Genomic DNA, 20,898 nt, shown 5'->3' with positions numbered 1-20,898 from the left:
AAACAGGAGAGGGAGAGAAGACGAATCATCTACTTTCTTCATTTATCTAATCATGGCGCCTCTGCTGGTGCCGTTGGCCGCTGGGCGTCCGCCGTTCTTAGTAGTTCACTGGAGGGGATCGTCACTTTTCCTTCCTCGGATTGTCGGTAGGCGGAAGGGGCTCCTGAGAAGCCAGAAGAACAAAGCTCGCATTCGGAGCTGCGCCATCTGCACCGAGAATTCCAGGAAGTGTTCGGTGAGTGCGAAGTTCTTTTCCATTTGGTTCGGGACTTCCAGTGTTATTTATTGCTGCTGGTTTTTGGTTTTTGTTGCTGTGTAGTAGCTTTCGGTTGACGTCCCACCGAGAACTGAAATTTGCTTCCTATAAATTGGAATCGCTCTCCGAGGCGATAGTCCATTGCATAAGCATGAATCAAGTAAAGGAAATGTCATAGAAGGAGAGAAAAAGTTAGCTGATTTCCGTGAAGGTTTGATGTGGATTAGGACGGGCTGAGACCGCTCATGCTGGCATCTGTACTTCTGGAATGCCTTATGTAGTTTGTAGGACCTATTGCAATGAGGAAGAATGTTCTAATCCGATACCTATACTGCAGCAAAAGGTGAAATCCGCCACCTCAGCGGCTTCACACGGCTAGCTCTATTATCATCTTAGTTGATCATTACAGGGAGGGCATTGTCTCGACTTCGTCGAGATTCAATCCTTACCACTGCAGCAAATCTATCCCGCAATAACAAACTCAACTATGTCCTGGGGACTCTAATCCGATACCTAGATACATACTTATGTAATGCGAGGCCGCAAATTTCCTTAGTCTCTTTGATGAATTAAATTCTTTAGAACATACTGTCGGAAATAAGAAGGGACCTTGGTGCAACGGTAAAGTTGTCGCTACCTAAAGGTCACAAATTCGAATCTCGAAAAAAGCCTCTTGTAAAGTAGGATAAGGTTGGGTACAGTATACCCTTCTCCGGGATTCCGTATTGACGGGAGCTTCGTATATCCGACTGCCTATTATTGGAAATAAGACACAACAAAGACAATGCACAAGCAAAAAACAAACTGACAATGTATGTTATCTAACTTTCATCTAGTCCGCAGAGAGAACTTATATGATGTGATAGCAAAAGTAAAGAACTGGAAAACACCGTCTGCACTGATGGAGCAAGAGATGATTTATTCCAAAAACTTGCTGAAAAATATTTGCTGTAGGAAATTTTTATTTAAAAACTAGAGAACACGGCTACTCCTTTTTCAGATATGTTTCATCTTTTGGTTGTACTTGGGCGTGTAATACTCTCCTAGTTAAATGAGCATGATAGATCTCCTCCCATATCCCTCTTTCAAATGGGGCAAAATAGAAAAATTAAAAACCTGATATATTGTTGGTATCATACTTATGTTGTCTCAGAATGAATCAAATGTGCTAAAATATAATAGTATTTGGTGTTTTATTGTTCAGTCTGACCCACTTGTGTAAGCTTTTCCTTATACTTTTTTTATAGGATACCAAGAAATTCTCAGATCTGCATCAGATATCATGGTCTTCCATTTTATCAGTGCTCAATGTAGGAAGGAAACAAATTTCTAGAGCGATTGCAGTGATTCTTATGTTTATGCAAATTACATTACCACTACCTATGAGCTATGGGGACCTAGAGTTTCTTTATTATGCAAATGCGGTGCTTTATTCACCTGATACTAAGGTCCCAAGAACTGGAGAGCTTGCTTTGAGAAAGGCAATTCCTGCAAATCAAAACATGAAATATATACAGGTAAAGTATGTTGCTATACAATAACCTTCTTCTGACTTAATTCTTATGTGACCCTCTCTTTGCGACATAGGACTCTTTGGAGGACATCTCATACTTGTTAAGAATACCACAAAGAAAGCCCTATGGTACAATGGAAAGTGACGTGAAGAAAGCTTTGAAGGTCCATTGCCCTTTTCATCCTGTTCTTGTAGAAGTTGGTGTCCTAAATCAACTCTTGTGGAGCTGTAGGAAGCTTTTCTGCTCCATTTAGTGTCTCTTAAAATCTATTGTTATGAATAAGATATTTGTAATCTTGTTGGCTTGAGCTTATATGAACCTTCCATTTATTTTTAATTGTTTGAATAAATTCCTTAGTTCTTTGATAACCTGTATTTATTGGCATTGAAATGGATAAATATGTGCTTCCATTTTCACCTTTTCCTTGCAGGTGTTATTACTTATTAACACAGCTGTTAGCTAGTTATTTCACTAAGGAAAATAAAATCATGATCATCTTCTTTATTCTCTAACATTATGATTATAGGTAGTAATTAATTGCCAATATGGGTTAGAATAGAATATTTGAGTCTGTATTTGACAAAAAGAAAAATATTTACCTATTAACATCAATTAAGCTCTCTGTAGTTCTTCAGAACTAACTCAACTATTTCTTATTCCTCCTTTCAGAATGATGTATATATGAGTCTAGTAGCTTCATCAATTCAATTTAGGATTTACTGCCAATATACTAATGTTCTTTTCTCTTGTCAGATTGTAACTGAGGAAAAAGATTTAATATTGACTAGTATACCAGGAGAACTCAAGGAAAAGGGATCAGTGCTATATTCTTCTTTAATTGATGGAAAGGTACATTTCTTTTAGGCACTCAAAGCTATGGGAATTTAAAATACCATGATGTTCACCTTTCAGGATGTCATCTATTTCATTATAATCTTTCCTCAAAATTATTCATAGCCTGAAGGCAGCCTAGTCTTACCAGTCACTTGCCATTAACTCCTGCTTGGTTCTTCGTTGCAATGCATATTAGAGAGGAAGCTTGCTATTAGATAAATCCCAAAGCTTTCGAGCTATCTTTCTCTTGCATTTATATACATTGCTTGAGTGACTCAAGTATTTAGGAAGAATTTTCTGTATGCCTTTCAGGGAGGACTGCAAACACTTATTACGTCCATTAAGGAAAACGACCCAGACAAGGTATCTGTGGCTCTTGCTTCATCTCTTGACACCCTAGCACAGTTGGAATTGCTACAGGTAAAATCATCTAGTGTTACAGTATACTTATAATAAAGAAATTCTTTCTTCTGATTTCTCTGAGATTTTTTTCCGCCCTTTAAACAGGCTCCAGGCTTGTCTTTTCTGTTGCCTGAGCAATACTTAAAATATCCAAGGTCATTTGTGCAACTCAACTCCTTATAACTCCAGCCTTTTATATCTGCTAGACTGTAGCTTCAGAATTAGCAGTCTTGTTCTAATATCTGCTGATGCTCCATATTTGTTTAGTTTGATTGAAACATCAGATAGTAGACAACCTCTGCCATGATGCTTCACTAATTCGATTTCTCTCTTTTTTATTCTTTTTTTTTTTACTTAGTTACAAAAACCACTTTTAACATCTAACGAATTTAGGATTGGTTTGGGATTTTTTTCTATACCAAAAGATACTCGCAATCTATTTATCATGACAAATTTTTCTTTTTACCCTTGACATTAAATTTAATTACTGCATTGCAATCTTGATTAAGCTTCATAGAGGTTGAATTAGATATTTAAATGCTTCATAGAGGTACAAGAACTGTTTGCAATAGTTAGGGAGTCATAGAGTATGTTAGGTGTGATCTGTAGGTGCAATAAGGAAACAGGCATAGTTACGGAGTCATGGAGTATGCTGTAGATTAGTGGATGTTGGACTTTGGTGTATTATCTATGTAAATGTGTTGAATAGAGGAGATGTGAAGTTACAATGAGAAGAGTCACTGATTTATCTCTCTTTTCGAGTTCTTGCTCTGCTCTACTTCTTTTTTTTAATTTTCAACTAGCCCTCTCTCCTTGTTGCCCTTCCAAGTTGTACCTTTGAACAATCCTATTCTGTATGATTTGCAATGATCATAATTTCACCAACTTCGAAAAAGAGTAGAACTATAGTTCTGTTAAACCTAAATGGTGTCATAATCTAGATAGATTCTTCTTGCAGGTATCCTTTTAAGAGATTGGAATTAGTACAACGGATAAAAAGATTTTGAGATGTATAAATTGTATTTGCTGAAACATAAGATAACCACTGGCAGAGCTTTGATTGTTTCTCCATATTCTGGAAAAAAGAGTACTATCTCCAAGAAATCAAGTTATTGCTATTTTGATAAATCAACATATTTTTGTTTACCCATATTATGTGAATTAAGTTTCAGGCAGAACAACCAAAGGAAGATTTTATTCATTCAAATTTATTGTGATAAGTAAATTTAGAAAGTACTAAAGCATGATAAGTGAACATTGTTTTTTAGCTCAACAAATTTTTATTTGTATGTCTTTGTACATCAAAAAATGATAATTTTGTGCTTAAGCCAATGATTTGTTTTCCAATATTACAGATGGCTCAGAATCACTTGTCATTTGTGGGCAAAGTTGAAATAATTTTTTGCTGTTTATTTGTAAAGCTTGCTTGCCGGCCTGAATGATTTTTGTTATACTAAAAACTAGTGTTTTATGTCGATGTACGTTCGTCATGGAACTCATGGAGAGAAGATAACTCTCTTCTTTCAACTATAATTAAGCTAAGGATTTATATTGGTACTTCCTATGAATAGACAATTTACATTGATCGTGTTCATTCTATTGGTAGGCTAACAGGTAGAGGAACAGTTGAAATAACCATTGAGAAAGTGGATGGCTCTATGTTCTCCCCTAGTGCTGGTAGTGAACCAAAAAGTACAGCTACTATTCAGGTTCATTTCATTTGGTGCAATGATAGCATTAATGAAATCTATTTACAAAGAATACATCTTCAAATATAAGCATTATAATCACAGCAATGCTAAAACTGGAATGCCTGCGCAGTCAGAGATAAGTATATCATAATAAGACTGTTTGTGAGTAGATAAACAAGAAATATGTGCCAAATTGTAGTGTTATTTAATGCTTGTTTGAACATTAATAACATGTTGAGATTAAGTTGAAGAGCTTCAGATGAGATTTGAATTATATTGCTTATGTTTAGGTCAGATTAGCAGTTAGATAACATGAAGTGACTTGAACTTTAAAACCTTCTTTTAGTCATATATAGACAGGCCCACATTTTCTCAACAGTCTTTTATCTACCATGAATATGGGGGTCTAAGGTTACTAGAAAGATGCATGAGAAATATAGTGTGCTTATCTATCTATCCAACAGTGAGCTAATGAGAATATGAGATCACTTTGGTCTGGTCCACGTGTTGTAGGTCTGTTAGGACTTTGTTAAAAACGTTTCAAAGGATGAAGGGCTCTTAATGCATATAAGGCCATCAGACTTTGCACTTCATGCCAATATAGGACTTCATTTTCATTGTAGCCTCTGACGAAGAACTGAAGCTTGTTTTGTTCCCACAGCAGTAATCATTCATGCAGTTATTCTGCGTATTTTGGTCAAATCATGTGATTATGGGTCAGTTGAAGTATTGTCTGCTTTAGAAATGAGATCCTCGTGGTTTTCAAAAGCTACCTCATAGGGTGAAAAGATCTTTTGAGTTGATGCTCTCCACTGCTTGCCGATGTGAAATTAAAGACCCCCCTATCAAGAGCCTGTGATGAAGAATCCATGCCTCCACGGGCGTAGTCGAGTTGGGACGCGGGTGGTAGATTGCCACATGAAGTAGGGATCGAATCCCTATGGGAACAATCTCATAGGGAATAAATTCCCTCCCATCCAAAGAGGTAGTTCAGTCACCGTGATTTACTCCTTTCAAATCGCTATGGGGCTGGTATTGAGGGGCGCCTGGAGTGAATGTTTTACCTTTTGCAACATGATGAAGAATCCATGTGTCTTTTTGCTCTTGAATAAATTGCAGCAAAGTTTGACTAACATTCTTAACAAAGGAAAAGTTCAACTTGGGCAATCGTAAAAATAGGAATTTTTGGAAATTCCAATGTAGAGGTCCTAGAGGTAAATGACTTGGAAAAAAAATTAAATTAGGTTATAAATCTTATTATTTTTTTTCCCTTTAGTTTGATTTTATGTTTGTTTTACAAGTCAAAATCCTACTGCAGTCAGTGATTATATATCTATTAACTAAAAAAGTGTACACGATATTTTTCTGTTTTCTACTGCAAAACTGTTGATGACAAGATAATCTTATTGATTCACAAATTTTACTTTGCTGTTTGTTCTTGGCATCCACAGGTTGTCCTGGATGGGTATTCTGCCCCACTAACTTCTGGAAACTTTGCAAAATTGGTAAGGTATCTTGAATAAATTCTTTCATGGTAGTTACTGGCATCTAGTAGGCTTTTTCAGGAGTTGCAGTAACAAGCTTTATCTTAAATTTCTACTAAAGTACTTTTAGTTCTTAAATTAATCATGGTCAGTTAAGAAGCATGGAATTAAAAGTTTGGGATACAGGTGACTGATGGAGCGTATGATGGAGTCAAGTTGAAATGTGCTAGCCAAGCTATCTTATCGGATAACGAACTGGTGAACTATGGCTATGCTGTTCCACTGGAAGTAATGCCTTCTGGACAATTTGAGCCATTATACAAGACTACTCTCAGTGTTCAGGTCTAAATGCCTTCTTGCTTCATTGGTGATAATTGGTTAATGGGTTATTCAATTCGTGCTTTGATCATCTTTTCGAATTTGGTAATGATAGGATGGAGAGCTGCCTGTGCTTCCTCTCTCTGTGTATGGAGCTGTTGCCATGGCACATAACATGGACTCTGAGGAGTACTCTTCACCATCTCAGTTCTTTTTCTATCTCTATGATAAGAGAAATGTGAGCAAATCAATATTGTTCTCTATCATATTTTAGTAAAACTTACAGATATGCTTCAGTTGGATTTCATCTACAGACAAAGTAATTGAGACTTAAAACGTTAACCACTTTACTTGACTTTTTAGATGAACCAGGAAATGTGAAAGATTCAAATGGAGTCATGGCAGCTTTGTTTGTCAGATGATAAGCATTGCAATATTTATCATAAATACATAATCAGTATAGTCAATTTTTGGATAATAATTCATGGTACTATAATACTTCATGGTACTTTGCTGATGCTCCTAGCCAATTTAACATGTAACAACTATTTTGTATCTAGTTTGACTATTCCAGTCATATAGTTGGCATTATGGATGTACATCATTTTATCATTTTGGTTTGTGTGATTACTATCTATTTCGTTCATCTAACTTCAATTGCCAAGTGCTAATCCTCCTTTTTCAGTCTGGCTTAGGAGGTTTGTCTTTTGATGAAGGGCAATTTTCAGTTTTTGGGTAATTCTTAATTCTTCAACTAATAAACATTAGGAATTCTTTTACATGATGCAGTGTGTGCTCATCAGAATCAGATTTACTTGATCTTTCATGATTGAAACTTCCTGAAATTATGCTATCATTTTCATTTTGCAGATATACTGTCAGGGGCAAAGAAATATTGCCCCAAATAAAAACAGGAGATATTATCCAATCAGCTAAGTTGGTTCAAGGTCAAGACCGCCTGATTTTGCCAGAAGCGAGTTGATCTGCTCATTACCACGGCGTGCTCTTCCATTTCTTCACGCCTCGATCGTAAGAAAACATAGCCCTTTCATGTCAACCAACGATGATGCTTAACCATCGGCTAAATCGAACAAGAAGCTTGGAGGTGCTTTTCGAAGCCTTAATTGTTTACATTTTGTGACATTTAAATCATCGCAAGAAGTTGCTACGTCTGGATTGTACAGAAGTTTCTAAACTGAGTTATTTGTCGATCCAGTTATTTGTCGATCTTTGTCGATCCAATTCTTCAGTTATTTTTCAGCATTGCAATTGTTGTGATAACTATAGGTACTTAATTTGTTTTCTTGCTTTTGAGTGTTTGTAAACTGAATGATAAAATTTATTTGTTTCAACCCTTTGCGTTTAATGAATCTGTCTAAATTCTTGTGTTTCCAGGATGAGTGTAAATGAACCAATACTTGTTGGATAGGCTAAATTCTCAAATCCCATTGGAAAAATATCAGTTTGAATGTTGCCTACAAATTTAGTTCTATTGCTTCACAAGCAGTTTATGTAAATCAAAGAGAGCTTCTCTTTGTAGGCCGCAGTACTTACTCGGGTCGAGTAGCAGTTCCGCCGCCGCCTCCGCCGCCGCCGCCGCCGGACCTCTGATTCAACCAGTTGAGGATGTCCTTGCGAACCATGGCGACATTCTCGTCGGGCTCACCGAAGAGCAAAGAGTGCAGCATGCCGTCGTAAATCTTGATGGTCTTGTCCTCGCTCCGGGCCGCGTCGTAGAGAGCCCGGCTCACATCGGGGTCGGTGACCACGTCAGCACTCCCGTGTAGCACGAGGAAGGGGACGGTGACCTCCGAAAGGCGCGCGTTGAGGCGGTCGGTGACCCTCATCAGCTCCGCCACGGTGCCCAGCCTCGGCCGCCCCCCGTACCTACGCGGGTTGCTCGCCGCCACCACCCTTTTCTGTTCCACCTTAACCGATTTTTCTACTAGGTCCGCCGTCGGTACGATCGGCAGCGTGGGGGCGAACCTCGCCATGAAGGTCAAGATCTCTGGCACGGGCCACTTCGGCTGCAACCTGTCGGAGATCTTGCACATGGGGGCTACCAGCACGGCGCCGGCCCACTCCTCATCCTTCTCGATGAGGTGGATCAGGAGGCAGATGGCGCCGCCCATGGACTCGCCGTAGAGGAAGCAGGGGAGGCCCTGCATCCCCGGGGAATGACGGATGGAGCGGAAGAAGGCGAGACAGTCGCGTGCGGCAGCTTCCACGTCGGGGACGAAGGCGCGGAGGCCGTCGGAGCGTCCGTGGCCGGGGAGATCGAGGGCGAAGCAGGCGAAACCGTGCTGGGCGAGGAAGATAGGGGTGGATTGGAAGGTCCAGCTAATGTCGTTGCCGTAGCCATGGATCATGCACATCACCGCCCGCGGGCTCCCCGCCGCCGGCTCCGGCTGCCATGAGCGGGTGAATAGTTTAAGGCCGTGTGGGGAGGTGAAAAAGGAACTGGTGGCGTGGACGCCGTGGGCGGCGTAGTAGTCGGCCTCGTCAGCCGGATCGTCTCCCCAAAAATGGCGGCGAGGTTGACTCTTTTCAGGCGTCGTCGCCATGGCGAAATCGCCTCTGGTACTGTTTTTGCTGGTGAATGATTGCGTTGACCAGGTAGAGTGGTAGGGGAAGGTTTCCAAATCCACAAGGGAAAGATAGCGGCCGTTTGTATCGGGCCTTTGTATCGTGGCAGTAATTAATACCCGATATGTGCCATCGTTTTTGGAATATTCCGTTATAGCAGCGGTTTTCTTTTTCAAGAAAAATGCTAGGGCTGGCATTCACGTTTGTCGTGATTCAGAAAAAATTCATTTTACCCACCTATATGTTACTTTTTTTTATTTTGCTCCTCATATTTAAATATTATATTTCGCATCCTTGTTTACTAAATAGGAAAAAGGTATTTCTTCACGCTAACTTCATCTCCAACCTCATATAAATTTTGTTATTAAGGGTTTTTTTATTAAAATGTGTTAGTATTTTATCATCTAAATACAATATGAAATCTCAATCATTAACCTGTCAATCAAACTGTTGGTTGTGACTTGCGCTTAGTTATTTTTTCAGCATGCCTAAAGCTTTCACGATGAAGAAAAATATCAAGGACAGAGAATAGGAACACCCGTGCATAATAAAAATTCTAATTTTGTTTACTTTGAGCTTGTCGAATTCGACCATGATTTGGGGATTGGCAAGAAGAGATCATGTTCTAGCTCTTGATACTACACGACTTCTTAATTAGAATCTTTCCTTTTAGAATTCTTCTTCGTTACCAAATGCTACTGGGAATTATAATTCAACTGTCTGAGCACTACGAAGTGAGAGCTAAACTTTGTGTTGTTTCTAATAGGAAAAGCTCGTTGTTCTTAACAAGATTGCAACCCCCAAATCAAAATACCAATGGAAATGTTAATTAATCTCTTAATCTCCCAAATTTTGATTATACAGAAGCTGGTTTTCTTCTATTAGAAGCACAACTGTGAATCGATCAAACTCAAAAAACAAAGCAATTCTCTGTTTGATGACCAATTCCACTTTATAAATAACAGTTTTTACAATTGCTATCTGAGTGGGGGAACAGAGCACTCCAAATTCTTGCAGAAATCGGAGAAGATCTAATTAATCTAAGAATTAGTGTAGAACATAATTAGAGAAAGTGGCTGCGATCGACCAAAAGAAACGATCACGTCTACTCCAACGACATCTTCGAGAGCGGGCTCGGCGTGGGACGGAAGAACCACCTCCTCTGGCCTGGCACAGGACTTCTCGGCCGCGTCGGAGGAGGGTAGAGCGCCCGCCGGAGCACCTCCCGGTTGCCCGACTGGTTTCCGTCGGACACAAAAGCATGGGAGGACCGCCGCCGGCCGCGGGGTGCTGTATGTGGCCGTCGAGGAGGCCTGGATGGCGGAGCACCCGCTCGCCCTATTGCCCTCGGCGGCTTTGCAGCTTGCAAGCAGCCTGGGGTAGGTGGTGGGTTGCCGTCCTCGCCGGAGTGGCTGATCTCCATGTCTGCTGCTGCAGGAGCTGCAGACGATGCCTGTCTTCTTGCGCAGATGAAGCAATGCCTAGTGAATCCGTTGTGTATAAATCACATAGGGAGCGGCGTGTCCACTGTTCATCCGCGATGGTGAGGAGTAGTCGTGCTTGAACGCCGTCGTTGCGCGTTTTGACCTTTGAAAAGTCATCGCCCGACAGTTTGACTAACGAAGAAGCCCACGCCGGTTGACACGTAGGTCGACCGGCGTGGGCTGTTGCCACATCTTTTCCGGAGTAGGCAGGAACTTTGACTTTTGAATGATCTTGTTCATCACGGTGGTTTAAGAATCCAGTCAAATCAAATCTTCGAGGCGTGTTGCCATCTTCCTTTTAGAAAATACAGGGAGGGAAAATAATCATCGTTTTGAATTGAAATTCTGCTAATCTCTTGCTATTGCGATGAAAAACGGCAAATCTGCTATGATACGCACTCGTTATATCACATCATTACAAAAAGTAGGTGACAGATTCAGGAAAGTGGATTGGTTTGAAGCATTTACATGTCACTTGAATGAATGGGAAAAAAAAACTACAATTCCTAAATGCTTCGGCAGCAGGCTTCATTCTTCATTTTTATCATCTGTAAATCTTGGAAGCTGAACAATTGAGTTAACTCGAGTCACTCCTTCGAGGCCTGACCAGTTCTCATCCTCTGTAACACATTCTGTTCCTTGTTCTTCCAGAGCAGCTGCTATCCTGGTGTTTCTGACAGTGAAGTTCCGGTCCAATGTGGGTTCGGGACCTTGTGCTTCATCAGTTTCAACTCTGGGATCCTCGTTGCCAGGATAAACAAACGATGTCGAGCTGTTATCAAGAGACTCAGGCACAAGAATGTCCTTCTTGCCGTCCAAATACAGGCAAACCACTGCACAGTCATCCATTTTTGAAGTTGGATATTTGAGCTTCCATTCTCGAGCGGCAGCTTCAATAAGGACCTTTCCAGCAGATGACCGAGTTGGAGATGAAGAGACTATTTCAACAACCTCTTCATTGCTGAGTACATCCCAGACCTGCAGCATCAATTATATAACACTGGTGTATTAATTATGATGAAAGGTTAACCATAACGTGAAGGATGCATGTGCTGTGCAATAAAGAAAAGTTCGACAAAGGGGCTATTTCTCTTCCACAATAATGAGCAGGTCAGCAAAAAGTTAAGCAAACAGTCAAAAAAAGATACAATGAAACATGCTGTAGATGTCATTGCTTTAGCTGTCACAGCCGACAGCTGAACTCACGAATGGGATGTTCAACCTTTTCGCCAGTGTTCTCTTTTATGCCATTGCTTTTGTAATGGGGATAATCCTTGGTAGGGTGTCTCATTTAAACAGTAACATGTACAACGCCAACAGATTTATATCAGCCTTAGTCACCCAAACTACCAAACAAGATTAGATCATGACAGTCACCGTGTGCAAACAATGTGGTCAGAACTCAGGAGCTCCAGGCTCCTGCTTAGTGCCGACGCATAGTTTTCCAGATATAAGACCCTGCTTTGCAATATGTCCTTAGCAGGGGAGTACTGAATAGGAGATGAAAGGTAGATGCCGCACCATTCGACTAAAATTGACATTTGAAATTGATGATTAACCTACTAAAACGACACTCAAGATAATGAGAGAACTAAGTCCCATAACTTGCTAGGAGCTACAGTAGTACAATTTTCTCTTTCGCAGTTGCAAACTAAAAATTAGAATGTTGCCATTTATCAACATCATTCAGAACTTCATCATGATTGTTCTGCCATGGTAAAACTATGAGTCTTCTCCATTAGTATCATGACCATTAATTACCTCGAAGCTCCGTTAAATATATATATATATATATGATGGATTCTTAAGCTAGACTTCATTGGCCTTAACAATCTGTAACTAGTGATTCCTGAATGATACAAACTTAAGCAGAGTGTAAACCATGAGAGTCTGTCCACTGGTGGTTGGAAGTATAAATGATTGAAGCTCCTAGAGAACAATGTGAAAATAAGGACCAATTGTTCAAAGCTTCTAGGAAGAAATTTGTGATAGGATAAATTATTCCAGTTTCGTCAATCATGCCAGGAAATTGGCTCATTGAATATACTGAGTTAGGAAATTGTGAATTCTAAAGATCAAGGAGCTCTAGTGAGAGGAAGAATTAGAACACTTACGCCGTCAGAAGCAAGAACAACAAATTGATCCTTCTCTGTGAGTGACCGATGGAAGAACTCCGGGACTGAGATCACTCCATAATCCTTCAAACAGAAGTCGCCGAAAGCCCTGGCCATTGCTAGACCAGGAGCATCATCGAAAGGCAGCCACACCCTCGGCACTTCCGGTTCATCCTGCAGTGCGAATACTCTTCCTTTACAATTCTTGATTCGCTCAGCTTCCCCTGCAGGAAATACAGCGAGTTTATACAGCCGTCGTTGATTGATCAATAAACGAATGATCAATAAACGAAGGGTTAAAGGATCAAGTTGATGCATACTCGGAAGGTCGGGTTTCAGATCAACCGTTAACTGCACTGCAACCATCGAACCAGCGATGTCACCTTTGCAACCCAAGACAGCACGGGAATCCCCAATATTTGCAATGAAAAGATTCGAATTCTGTACGTGTGCGCAGGAACAAAATTCCCGATGACGGGGCCATAAAAAACAAGAAGAAATCTTAACTATGTGCTAATAAACATCGGAAGAAGCAAACCAGCTGGAACAAGATCACGGCTGTGCTGCCGCTACAAAAACAGTCGAGGGCGGAGTGAGAACGGAGCTCCCTGTCCATGGCCTTGTACGATTGCACAAAGGCCTCCTTCCAAACCGAGAGAGACGGCTCCTCCACGCAGAAGGAAGGATCTTGCACCGGCGGATCGTCTCTCCTTGCCAGGCCGCAACACGTCAGGTTCACACCGTGGCGGCGGCGGCGGCGGCCACCGCCGGGATAAGGGAGAAAGGGGAGGAGCTTGAGGGGCAGGGCATCCCTCACCTTGCGAGCCACGAGGTGGCCGTAAGGTCCATGGCCGTCGAACACACCGCAGAGCACGCCGCCTTTGCCACCGAAGTCCTGCATAAAACACAGGCACACAAACAAGGAAACCGGCAGCAAACTAAGCATCGACTACGCAAACAAGATTACAAAAAAAAATCCAGCCTTTTCGTTTCTTACTTCCCACAGAAGCATGGCGTCCTGGTTTATGCCCTTGCGGCCCTGCTGCGTGTAGATGGAGGCGGTGCAGCTCCTGCCGTCGTTCGAGAAGATCCGACCCGGGATGACATGCAGCCGATCCTCCGGAAGCGATGCGCCTCTCCGACTGGCCTCTCTTCGCTCTTCGTCATTCCTCCTCGTCCGACGCCTGCCGCTCCTGCTAGTACTGCCAGAACGAGGGAGAGCGCTGGCTGGGGAGGCGGTGGCGGCGGCGGCGGCAGCCGAGGCGATGGCGGTCGGAATGTTTCCCATACGGATCGCAATGCTGCACCAACCGCGCGAGGCCCGGAACGAGGAAGAGATCGGATTGGAGGGAGAGGGAGGAAGGAGAGCGGAAAGGCAAATCCTCCTCTCTGCTTTCTCTCTCCTTTTCTTCGCAGATATTAATAAATACGGGGAAAAGTAAACAGAAGGACTGGGCGAGAAATTGGAAAGAGGTGGGAACGGAAGACCATGGGAAAGTGGGGGCCATCAGGTCTTTTAGAATCGCGACTAGTTAATTGATTTTTGATAAGACATAAATTATCCAAATGTATCGATTAATCAATTAATGGGTGATAAAGATTAATCAACTTAAATTGGCATCCGTTCGTACAATTTGTTCAATTAAAATTGTACAGAAATTAAGATTCTATTAATAAATCGAACCTCAATAAATTTGCCTTTATTAAAGAAGCTGTGCGGAGAACTACGTACTCATATTGCAAACTCACACACGCATTAAATAAAATTATTTTTCACACACACACGTAATATATATATATATATATATATATATATATATATATATATATATATATATATATATATATATAGAAAAATGCTAGTATGCGGTCCTTATCCTGTGCTCCCTGTGCACACCACCCGATCCATTGCCACTGCCGGCGCTCCCGTTTCGCCGTCCGACCACCTCCGGTCGCCACATCACGCCCGATGGAAGCGCGACTCACGGGCACACCGCCTAGCACCGGATTCCGATCGGATAGTGGTCGGAATCCGACGAATTTGATCGGAAATCGGCTGCCAGTGCCGAGTGGCCGATTTCCAACCAAATCGTGATCGGAATTTGATTGGATTCCGATCGCGATTTGGCCGGAATCGGCTGCCAGTGCCAAGCGGCCAATTCCGGCCGAATTTGTCGGATTCCGACCACTTTTTGACCAGAATCCGATGCCAAGCTGTGCGCTGGCAAGGTGCGCGTCCATCGGGCGTGATGCGGCGGCCGACGGTGGCCGGACGGCGAAGTGAGAGCGCCGACAGTGGCGATGAGTTAGGTGGTACGCACAGGGAGCGCAGGATAAGGACCGCAGACTATCATTTTTCTATATATATATATATATATGATAATTTTGTACAGACAGTGGTGCTATGATTTATTCTGTCTAACTACGAATTAAGTCTAGAGCGTGATGTGTTCTTCCAGGATGGAGGTCACTGCATTTTTGATTTCTCCATCTGCAGCCTCGCTGTATCGATCTATATTTCTGTAAAAGAAGTGGGACATTCGAGCGAGATTGATCGCACAAATCTTGAAGTTCTCCTCAAAGCCACAAGTATAATTAACTCGATCTCCGTTCATGGCTTTCCAATTGTCCATGATCATTTTCTTCACTTCCCCACGAGCCTCAGCCTCTGAAACACCTTTCTCCTGCATCAAACTATGAATGGACGAGGCGTCGCCACTGCTTTCCGATTCAACCTGCATAGCCAAAATAGACACACATATATAAATCATTAATCTTAATTCAGAAATAATTAATCGTCCAAATGAACGTGTGTATATATATATATATATTTATTAATTATACCAAATCATTATTGAGTCGAAAAATCACAGAAGAGTGTTGTAGTAACTTTGGGTAAGCGTTGAAATTCTCCAAGTCCTGTTTGGTTAAGTATGGGCTCGTGCAATAAGCATGAGTGAGGAATACATGGCATGATGCCGATATCCATGCGTTGTCCAAGTACTCTTGAAGCGTGGGAGTATAGCTCCGATGGGACCATTTAGCTTCCACTAAGAAGGCATTGCATAGATCTCTCCACTGCATGCAAGCACCACATTACCGATCGACAAGTTTATGATGAAAATAATAGTATTGATTGTATTGATAAGTACAGCTCTCTTTAGGTAAGGAAGTATGTCCAGGCCCTTCTCTTTTGTTATCCTGTAGGCTGCATCATTTGCTGTGTTGAAAATTGCCAGAAAACATAACTTCAAGTAATCTGGAAACTTTTCGATCGCATTAACATCCCACCTGTGATGTAAAAGGGCAAAGAAATTAACAGATATTGAGCATTTTACTATTGATAGGTATATTAGTTATAATATATTATCATGCACCTATCTATAGCATCTGTGATAAGTTCAAGTTCCTCCAAGGTGCCGTAGACATCATAAACGTCATCGAGCATGGCGATGAAGCAATTTGCCTTTGTTTCTACCTCTCTGCTGCTCCCAAACTGTGGCTCGAAGGCACCACCAACAGTCCACAGAAAGTTGAAGGTCAATCTGTCTCTGAAAAAGGGCAGATGCTGTGCGAGGCCAAGATCCGTCCACCATCTAAGTATATCAAGATCAAGTTAATTGCATGCGCGCGCGCGCGCACGTCCAGTCCACGTTAGAATCGTATTCTTACTCATGGCCGAATCTATGAATTAAATATGTTGATTACCTTGAGAGTTGTTTGAGCTCATCCTTGTGCATGTCCTGCACAGCGTTGAAGTCGAGTTTGGCCAAATCAAGCAGTAGAGGGTTCATGTGTTCAGTTTTACTACGAGAGAAGTGTTCGATGAACCACCTGGTGTGTAATCTTTGGAACCTCCAATTCAGTGGAAGCTCCAAGGAATGGGCCACTCGTTCCCTTAGACCGGGTTCATTAATGAATCCCTTGTCTAAGAGATTTATGAGGTGTTTAGTGGTGAAGTCCATGGCTTCGTCCAGTATCACCTCACCTTCCTTTGCGTAATAAGATGCCTCGTATAAGCTCAGAATTCCTTCGGTATCTTGAACCGAAGCTGTCAAGTGAGCCTTCTTCTCGCTTTTGAATCTTCTGAATATGTCGACATCTGAGTATTACAGTTTGTTAAAGTGGGGCGCTATAAAAACTGAACTAACACAGAAAAGAAAGCTTGTCATGAATTAACTACGGCACCATCGGTAACAGAGAAACCATTTTCTCTGAGAAGCCTAAAGAGCTGAGCAGAGGCATGCAAATTATCCTTCAGCTGCAGGTTAATTATGTCATTTAAAGATCCATGAAACCCACGTAAAGCATCCTCAATCTCATCTTTGAAGTGGTAAGCCACTCCCAGTTGTTGTAGGTTGTCGATAAGTTGAAGCTGTTCCTCTACTTCCTTCTTCTCGTATATCAAATTCCTAGTTTTCTCCTTCAGTATATCGAATTTTCTAACTTTGTGCTCTTCTTCCACCTGTGAACAACTACAACTGTCGGTAATGTACATCCGACGAATTAACTATACATATACATCAATTTTCAGAATCTAGAAAGTGTGTTGGTAACCTCAAAGCTGCGTGTGCATGATTGTATGTCGCCAGCAGTCCGCAAGTTTGGCAGGTACTGGACGTATTTTCTCGCTGGAACTTTCTCGGTGGCGCACCGGATGGGCCACTGACGGCCGGAACGTCGGAGCGCGGTAGCCGGCCGACGAGCATTGTTGTCGATGGCGCAAACCGATGGTGGAGCAGTAGCCGAGGAAAGCAGAGACATAATGAGCTTTTTGGTTGTGATGAAAAAATCACGGAGTCGCTTGGCTTTTTAATACCTTGATCGTAAAGAATCAAACATATTTAAATCACCATTTCATGTTGTGCATCAAATAGTGATAATTTAAGTTAGCGTATCGAAGAATTCGAGATCACGTTGGCTTGAATGAGAGGCAGAGAAGCTTTGCTCTGTCAATTCGGTTCGCATTGCCATTGTCTCACGTCGTCAGAAAGTCAGCGCGTCGAATCATTGGTAACTCTTCATTAAATTGGAGTGTTGGTTTCTGAGATATTTTTTCCAGGCTCTTAATTCACCACAGAAATCGCATGCATTCACTGCAAAATAAATATAGCGATGGAAAAAAACTCAAATATAAACAATTAAGAAGCTTGATCTCTAAGACCGCGTGATCGGATGAATGCAGAATCCAACTGTTGAAGAGATTAAATTATAGACTTTGACGATGAAGAAGATTAGGAAAGCATTGGATTTTCTACCACTCAAGTAAAGTAAAGATTAGAATGAGAATCCAGAGGGCTCGATGTGGCTACTAGGATGTTCAAATTAACACAAAAAATGAAAAGAAAAATGGAAGTAGTATTACAATTATGGAAGAAAAAGTTGAATGTGTTATCTCACATACATGCTCGTCTAAGTTTTTTCTAGAGTTTATATAATTACTAAAATACATTTTCACGTCAATAATAATGGAAGAACTGATTAGACAATCATTATTTGCTTCTTCATTTGCTGAGTATCGCATGTACGTAGGAAAGCATCTAGGACACCACATCTAACAACCACATAATTATTTCTCTATCCCGCCATGGTGTTGCGTTCGAAAATATCGTAGTAACTGTCAGTGGGCTACTCATAAAATATAGACTAAAGGAGTTGAATAGGCTGGATCTTCTTGAGTCGAAATGGACTGAGCTGATGAATAGTCTAAGTCCTTTGGAATTGAGCTAACAGGGTCGAGGAGTATATATGAATCAATTGGAGTCGGGTAGCCCGCGTTGAAGCCGATGAACTGAGCTGATGAAGCCAATGAGTCTATGTTTTTTTGGAGTTGGGGTGGACAAAATTGACGGAGGTGAGAAATCGGAGTCTTCTGTGAAAAAAAAACAAAAGTCTACAATATCTAATTCATAATATAACAAATGAGGAAAACACAATATACGAAATTAGACGTTAGAAAAATACCTGGAGCAGAAAATGCCGATGAGTTCATCTTTGTTTCTGAGAATGAAACCTAAACAATAGAGAGAAAGTAGAGAAGAAACTGCTCCTATCATCCGCCGTAGACAAAAATTTCGTGTATGTCTCAATGGGGCGACAATCCACATATGTTAGGGTTAGGAGTAGGGGTCTCTACATATAGAAGAAATAATGGACCAAGCCTACCCATTATGGCTAAGCCCAATAGCATCCTATTAATTATGCTAGTCCACATAAATTATCCAAAATTCTCCCACTTGGACAACATAATTAATACATCAGATTAATCAACAATATGTGACCATAATAAGATGTCAAAATAAGTCAACACATAACACGAAAAGGTCCAAAATGGAACTATAAGCATCTTAATAGTACAGAAAATCACATTCGAAGGAATAATGATATCATGCATTATAAGATACTTATATCCTGTGACCCAACAACAAAATGGAATATGGATAAATGGAAAGCTTCAGCATCTTTCAATAAAATATTGTAAGGGTATTAGTGAGGATGATCTGATGAAACTTGGCTCTGATACCAATTGAAAAAAAAACAAAAGTCTACAATATCTAATTCATAATATGACAAATGAGGAAAACACAATATACGAAATTAGACGTTAGAAAAATACCTGGAGCAGAAGATGCCGATGAGTTCATCTTTGTTTCTGAGAAAGAAACCTAAACAATAGAGAGAAAGTAGAGAAGAAACTGCTCCTATCACCCGCCGTAGATAAAAATTTCGTGTATGTCTCAATGGGGCGACAATCCACATATGTTAGGGTTAGGAATAGGGGTCTCTACATATAGAAGAAATAATGGACCAAGCCTACCCATTATGGCTAAGCCCAATAGCATCCTATTAATTATGCTAGTCCACATAAATTATCCAACATTCTGGAGTTGAGTCTATCGAGCTGATAGAGCCAAGAAGTCTGAGTCTTCTGGAAACGAGTGAGTCGAGCTAATAGAGTTGAAAAGTCTAAGTCATCTACAATTGAATAGACCGAGCTAATAAAATCGAGGAGTTTGAGTCTTCTGTAGTCGGATAGACTTAGCTGATGGAGTCAAGGAATCTAAGTCATATGGAGTCGGGTGGATTAACCTGACGAAGGCGAGAAGTCTAAGTCATCCAAAGCCGAGTAGACCGAGTTGACGGAACCGTGGACTCTAAATCCTCAAGAGTCAAGTGGACAGAGTTAATTGAGCCGAGGAGTCCGAGTCCTCTGTAATCGTGTGGGCCGAAATAATAGAATCAAAAAGTCTGAGTCCTCTGGAGTCGGGTGAACCAAACTTACATAGTTGAGGAATCCGAGTCTTAAGGAATCAAACTGAATTGAGATGACGAAGTTAATTAATTGAGTAATCTAAGTCCTCATGAGTCGGTGGATTGAGCTGGTAGAGTTGAGAAATTTGAGTTATTTGAAGTTTGATAGATTGAGATGATGGAGTCGAAGAGTGCAAGTCGTTTAAAATTAGATGGACCGAACTTACGGAAATATGATCTCTGACTTCTTGCCTTTAACCACTCCACTTGACTTAATTTAAGAAGTATTATGATTATATTATTTATTAACTAAATAATAATTTATTATTTTAGTGTACATTCTCTATATATTTGATTGGATCTTAAACTTATTTATTGAATATCTATAATATGATTCATAGTATGAAAGAATTTATGATTGGATCACAAGCAGTGAAGATCTCTATACGTGCAATTATAAATATATTGAAATTATCTCTAATTAATGAATTGATGAGCATGGACGTCATTAATTATGTTGAGACTAACACATTTTAAACTCATTGATTTATCAAACAGCTGTTCTTGCTAGTTGAAGAAGTTAGATGTTGAGAATTAAACGTGGATGCTAGTTAAAGGTAATTAATTCATCGGAGTGACCTACCATGAGACTTTATGTGGTTTTATACATATATGTCAATTAAAATCTCAGTGTAATTTAAGTGTGAGCAATTTCCTTTGACTTGCGGTATTCAAGTCATCTTGGTTATGAAGGCTTGTACTTTGACATCTTAAGCAAACATCTCCAAGGAGGTGTGGACTCGGGATGATTTGGTATAAGTTGAAGTGCCGGAAGGTGTTTGGATAGTCCACAGAGGATTCATCGCTCATTAAAAAAGGAGATGTATATCATGCGGTCGTTTGTTAGGATTGCTACTAAAAGTCTTTACTCAAAACATTGCATGTCAAGAGTATGATGCTCTTA

At 40.9% G+C, this 20,898-nt stretch overlaps 4 protein-coding genes across 7 annotated transcripts; 1 reads left to right on the top strand and 3 right to left on the bottom strand.

The window, feature by feature from the left end:
* The first annotated feature begins 9 nt into the window (after positions 1-9).
* Positions 10-7,694, top strand: LOC141839255 (peptidyl-prolyl cis-trans isomerase CYP37, chloroplastic). 3 transcript variants are annotated; one of them, XM_074726975.1, is made up of 12 exons: positions 10-235; positions 1,504-1,773; positions 1,844-1,933; positions 2,524-2,619; positions 2,917-3,024; positions 3,112-3,161; positions 4,613-4,698; positions 6,149-6,207; positions 6,368-6,523; positions 6,615-6,737; positions 7,185-7,234; positions 7,370-7,694. In XM_074726975.1, the coding sequence occupies exons 1-12, from the start codon at positions 53-55 to the stop codon at positions 7,479-7,481; spliced, it is 1,383 nt and encodes a 460-aa protein (XP_074583076.1). In that variant the 5' UTR covers positions 10-52; the 3' UTR covers positions 7,482-7,694. The 3 variants fall into 3 exon arrangements, with proteins under 3 accessions (XP_074583076.1, XP_074583067.1, XP_074583083.1); XM_074726966.1 differs by having other exon boundaries at positions 4,613-4,715; positions 6,149-6,202; XM_074726982.1 differs by lacking the exons at positions 7,185-7,234; positions 7,370-7,694 and adding an exon at positions 6,863-7,176 and having other exon boundaries at positions 4,613-4,715; positions 6,149-6,202.
* A 212-nt stretch (positions 7,695-7,906) lies between these two features.
* LOC141843185 (caffeoylshikimate esterase) lies at positions 7,907-9,143 on the bottom strand. Its single transcript, XM_074731229.1, has one exon. It carries the CDS (start codon positions 9,061-9,063, stop codon positions 8,050-8,052), a length of 1,014 nt encoding a protein of 337 aa, XP_074587330.1. The 5' UTR covers positions 9,064-9,143; the 3' UTR covers positions 7,907-8,049.
* Positions 9,144-10,937: 1,794 nt separating this feature from the next.
* On the bottom strand, positions 10,938-14,071 carry LOC141838687 (putative protein phosphatase 2C 64). Of its 2 annotated transcripts, XM_074726246.1 has the most exons (5): positions 13,681-14,071; positions 13,222-13,578; positions 13,004-13,124; positions 12,684-12,907; positions 10,938-11,547 (listed from the first exon to the last, which is right to left on the bottom strand). In XM_074726246.1, exons 1-5 carry the CDS (start codon positions 13,969-13,971, stop codon positions 11,098-11,100), a joined length of 1,443 nt encoding a protein of 480 aa, XP_074582347.1. In that variant the 5' UTR covers positions 13,972-14,071; the 3' UTR covers positions 10,938-11,097. The 2 variants fall into 2 exon arrangements, with proteins under 2 accessions (XP_074582347.1, XP_074582339.1); XM_074726238.1 differs by having other exon boundaries at positions 12,684-13,124.
* A 1,047-nt stretch (positions 14,072-15,118) lies between these two features.
* LOC141824506 (monoterpene synthase 8, chloroplastic-like) lies at positions 15,119-17,447 on the bottom strand. The gene is made up of 7 exons (XM_074711814.1): positions 17,241-17,447; positions 16,872-17,148; positions 16,392-16,785; positions 16,061-16,279; positions 15,836-15,974; positions 15,528-15,761; positions 15,119-15,418 (listed from the first exon to the last, which is right to left on the bottom strand). Exons 1-7 carry the CDS (start codon positions 17,445-17,447, stop codon positions 15,119-15,121), a joined length of 1,770 nt encoding a protein of 589 aa, XP_074567915.1.
* Between the last annotated feature and the right edge of the window lie 3,451 nt (positions 17,448-20,898).

This window comes from Curcuma longa, chromosome 1 (assembly GCF_044706935.1).
Source record: "Curcuma longa cultivar G26 ecotype Majalengka, Jawa Barat chromosome 1, ITB_CL_G26_1.1, whole genome shotgun sequence".
NCBI lineage: Eukaryota > Viridiplantae > Streptophyta > Magnoliopsida > Zingiberales > Zingiberaceae > Curcuma > Curcuma longa.
The sequence above is the reverse complement of the archived record's forward strand: the minus strand, read 5'-3'. Positions and strand labels throughout refer to the sequence as shown.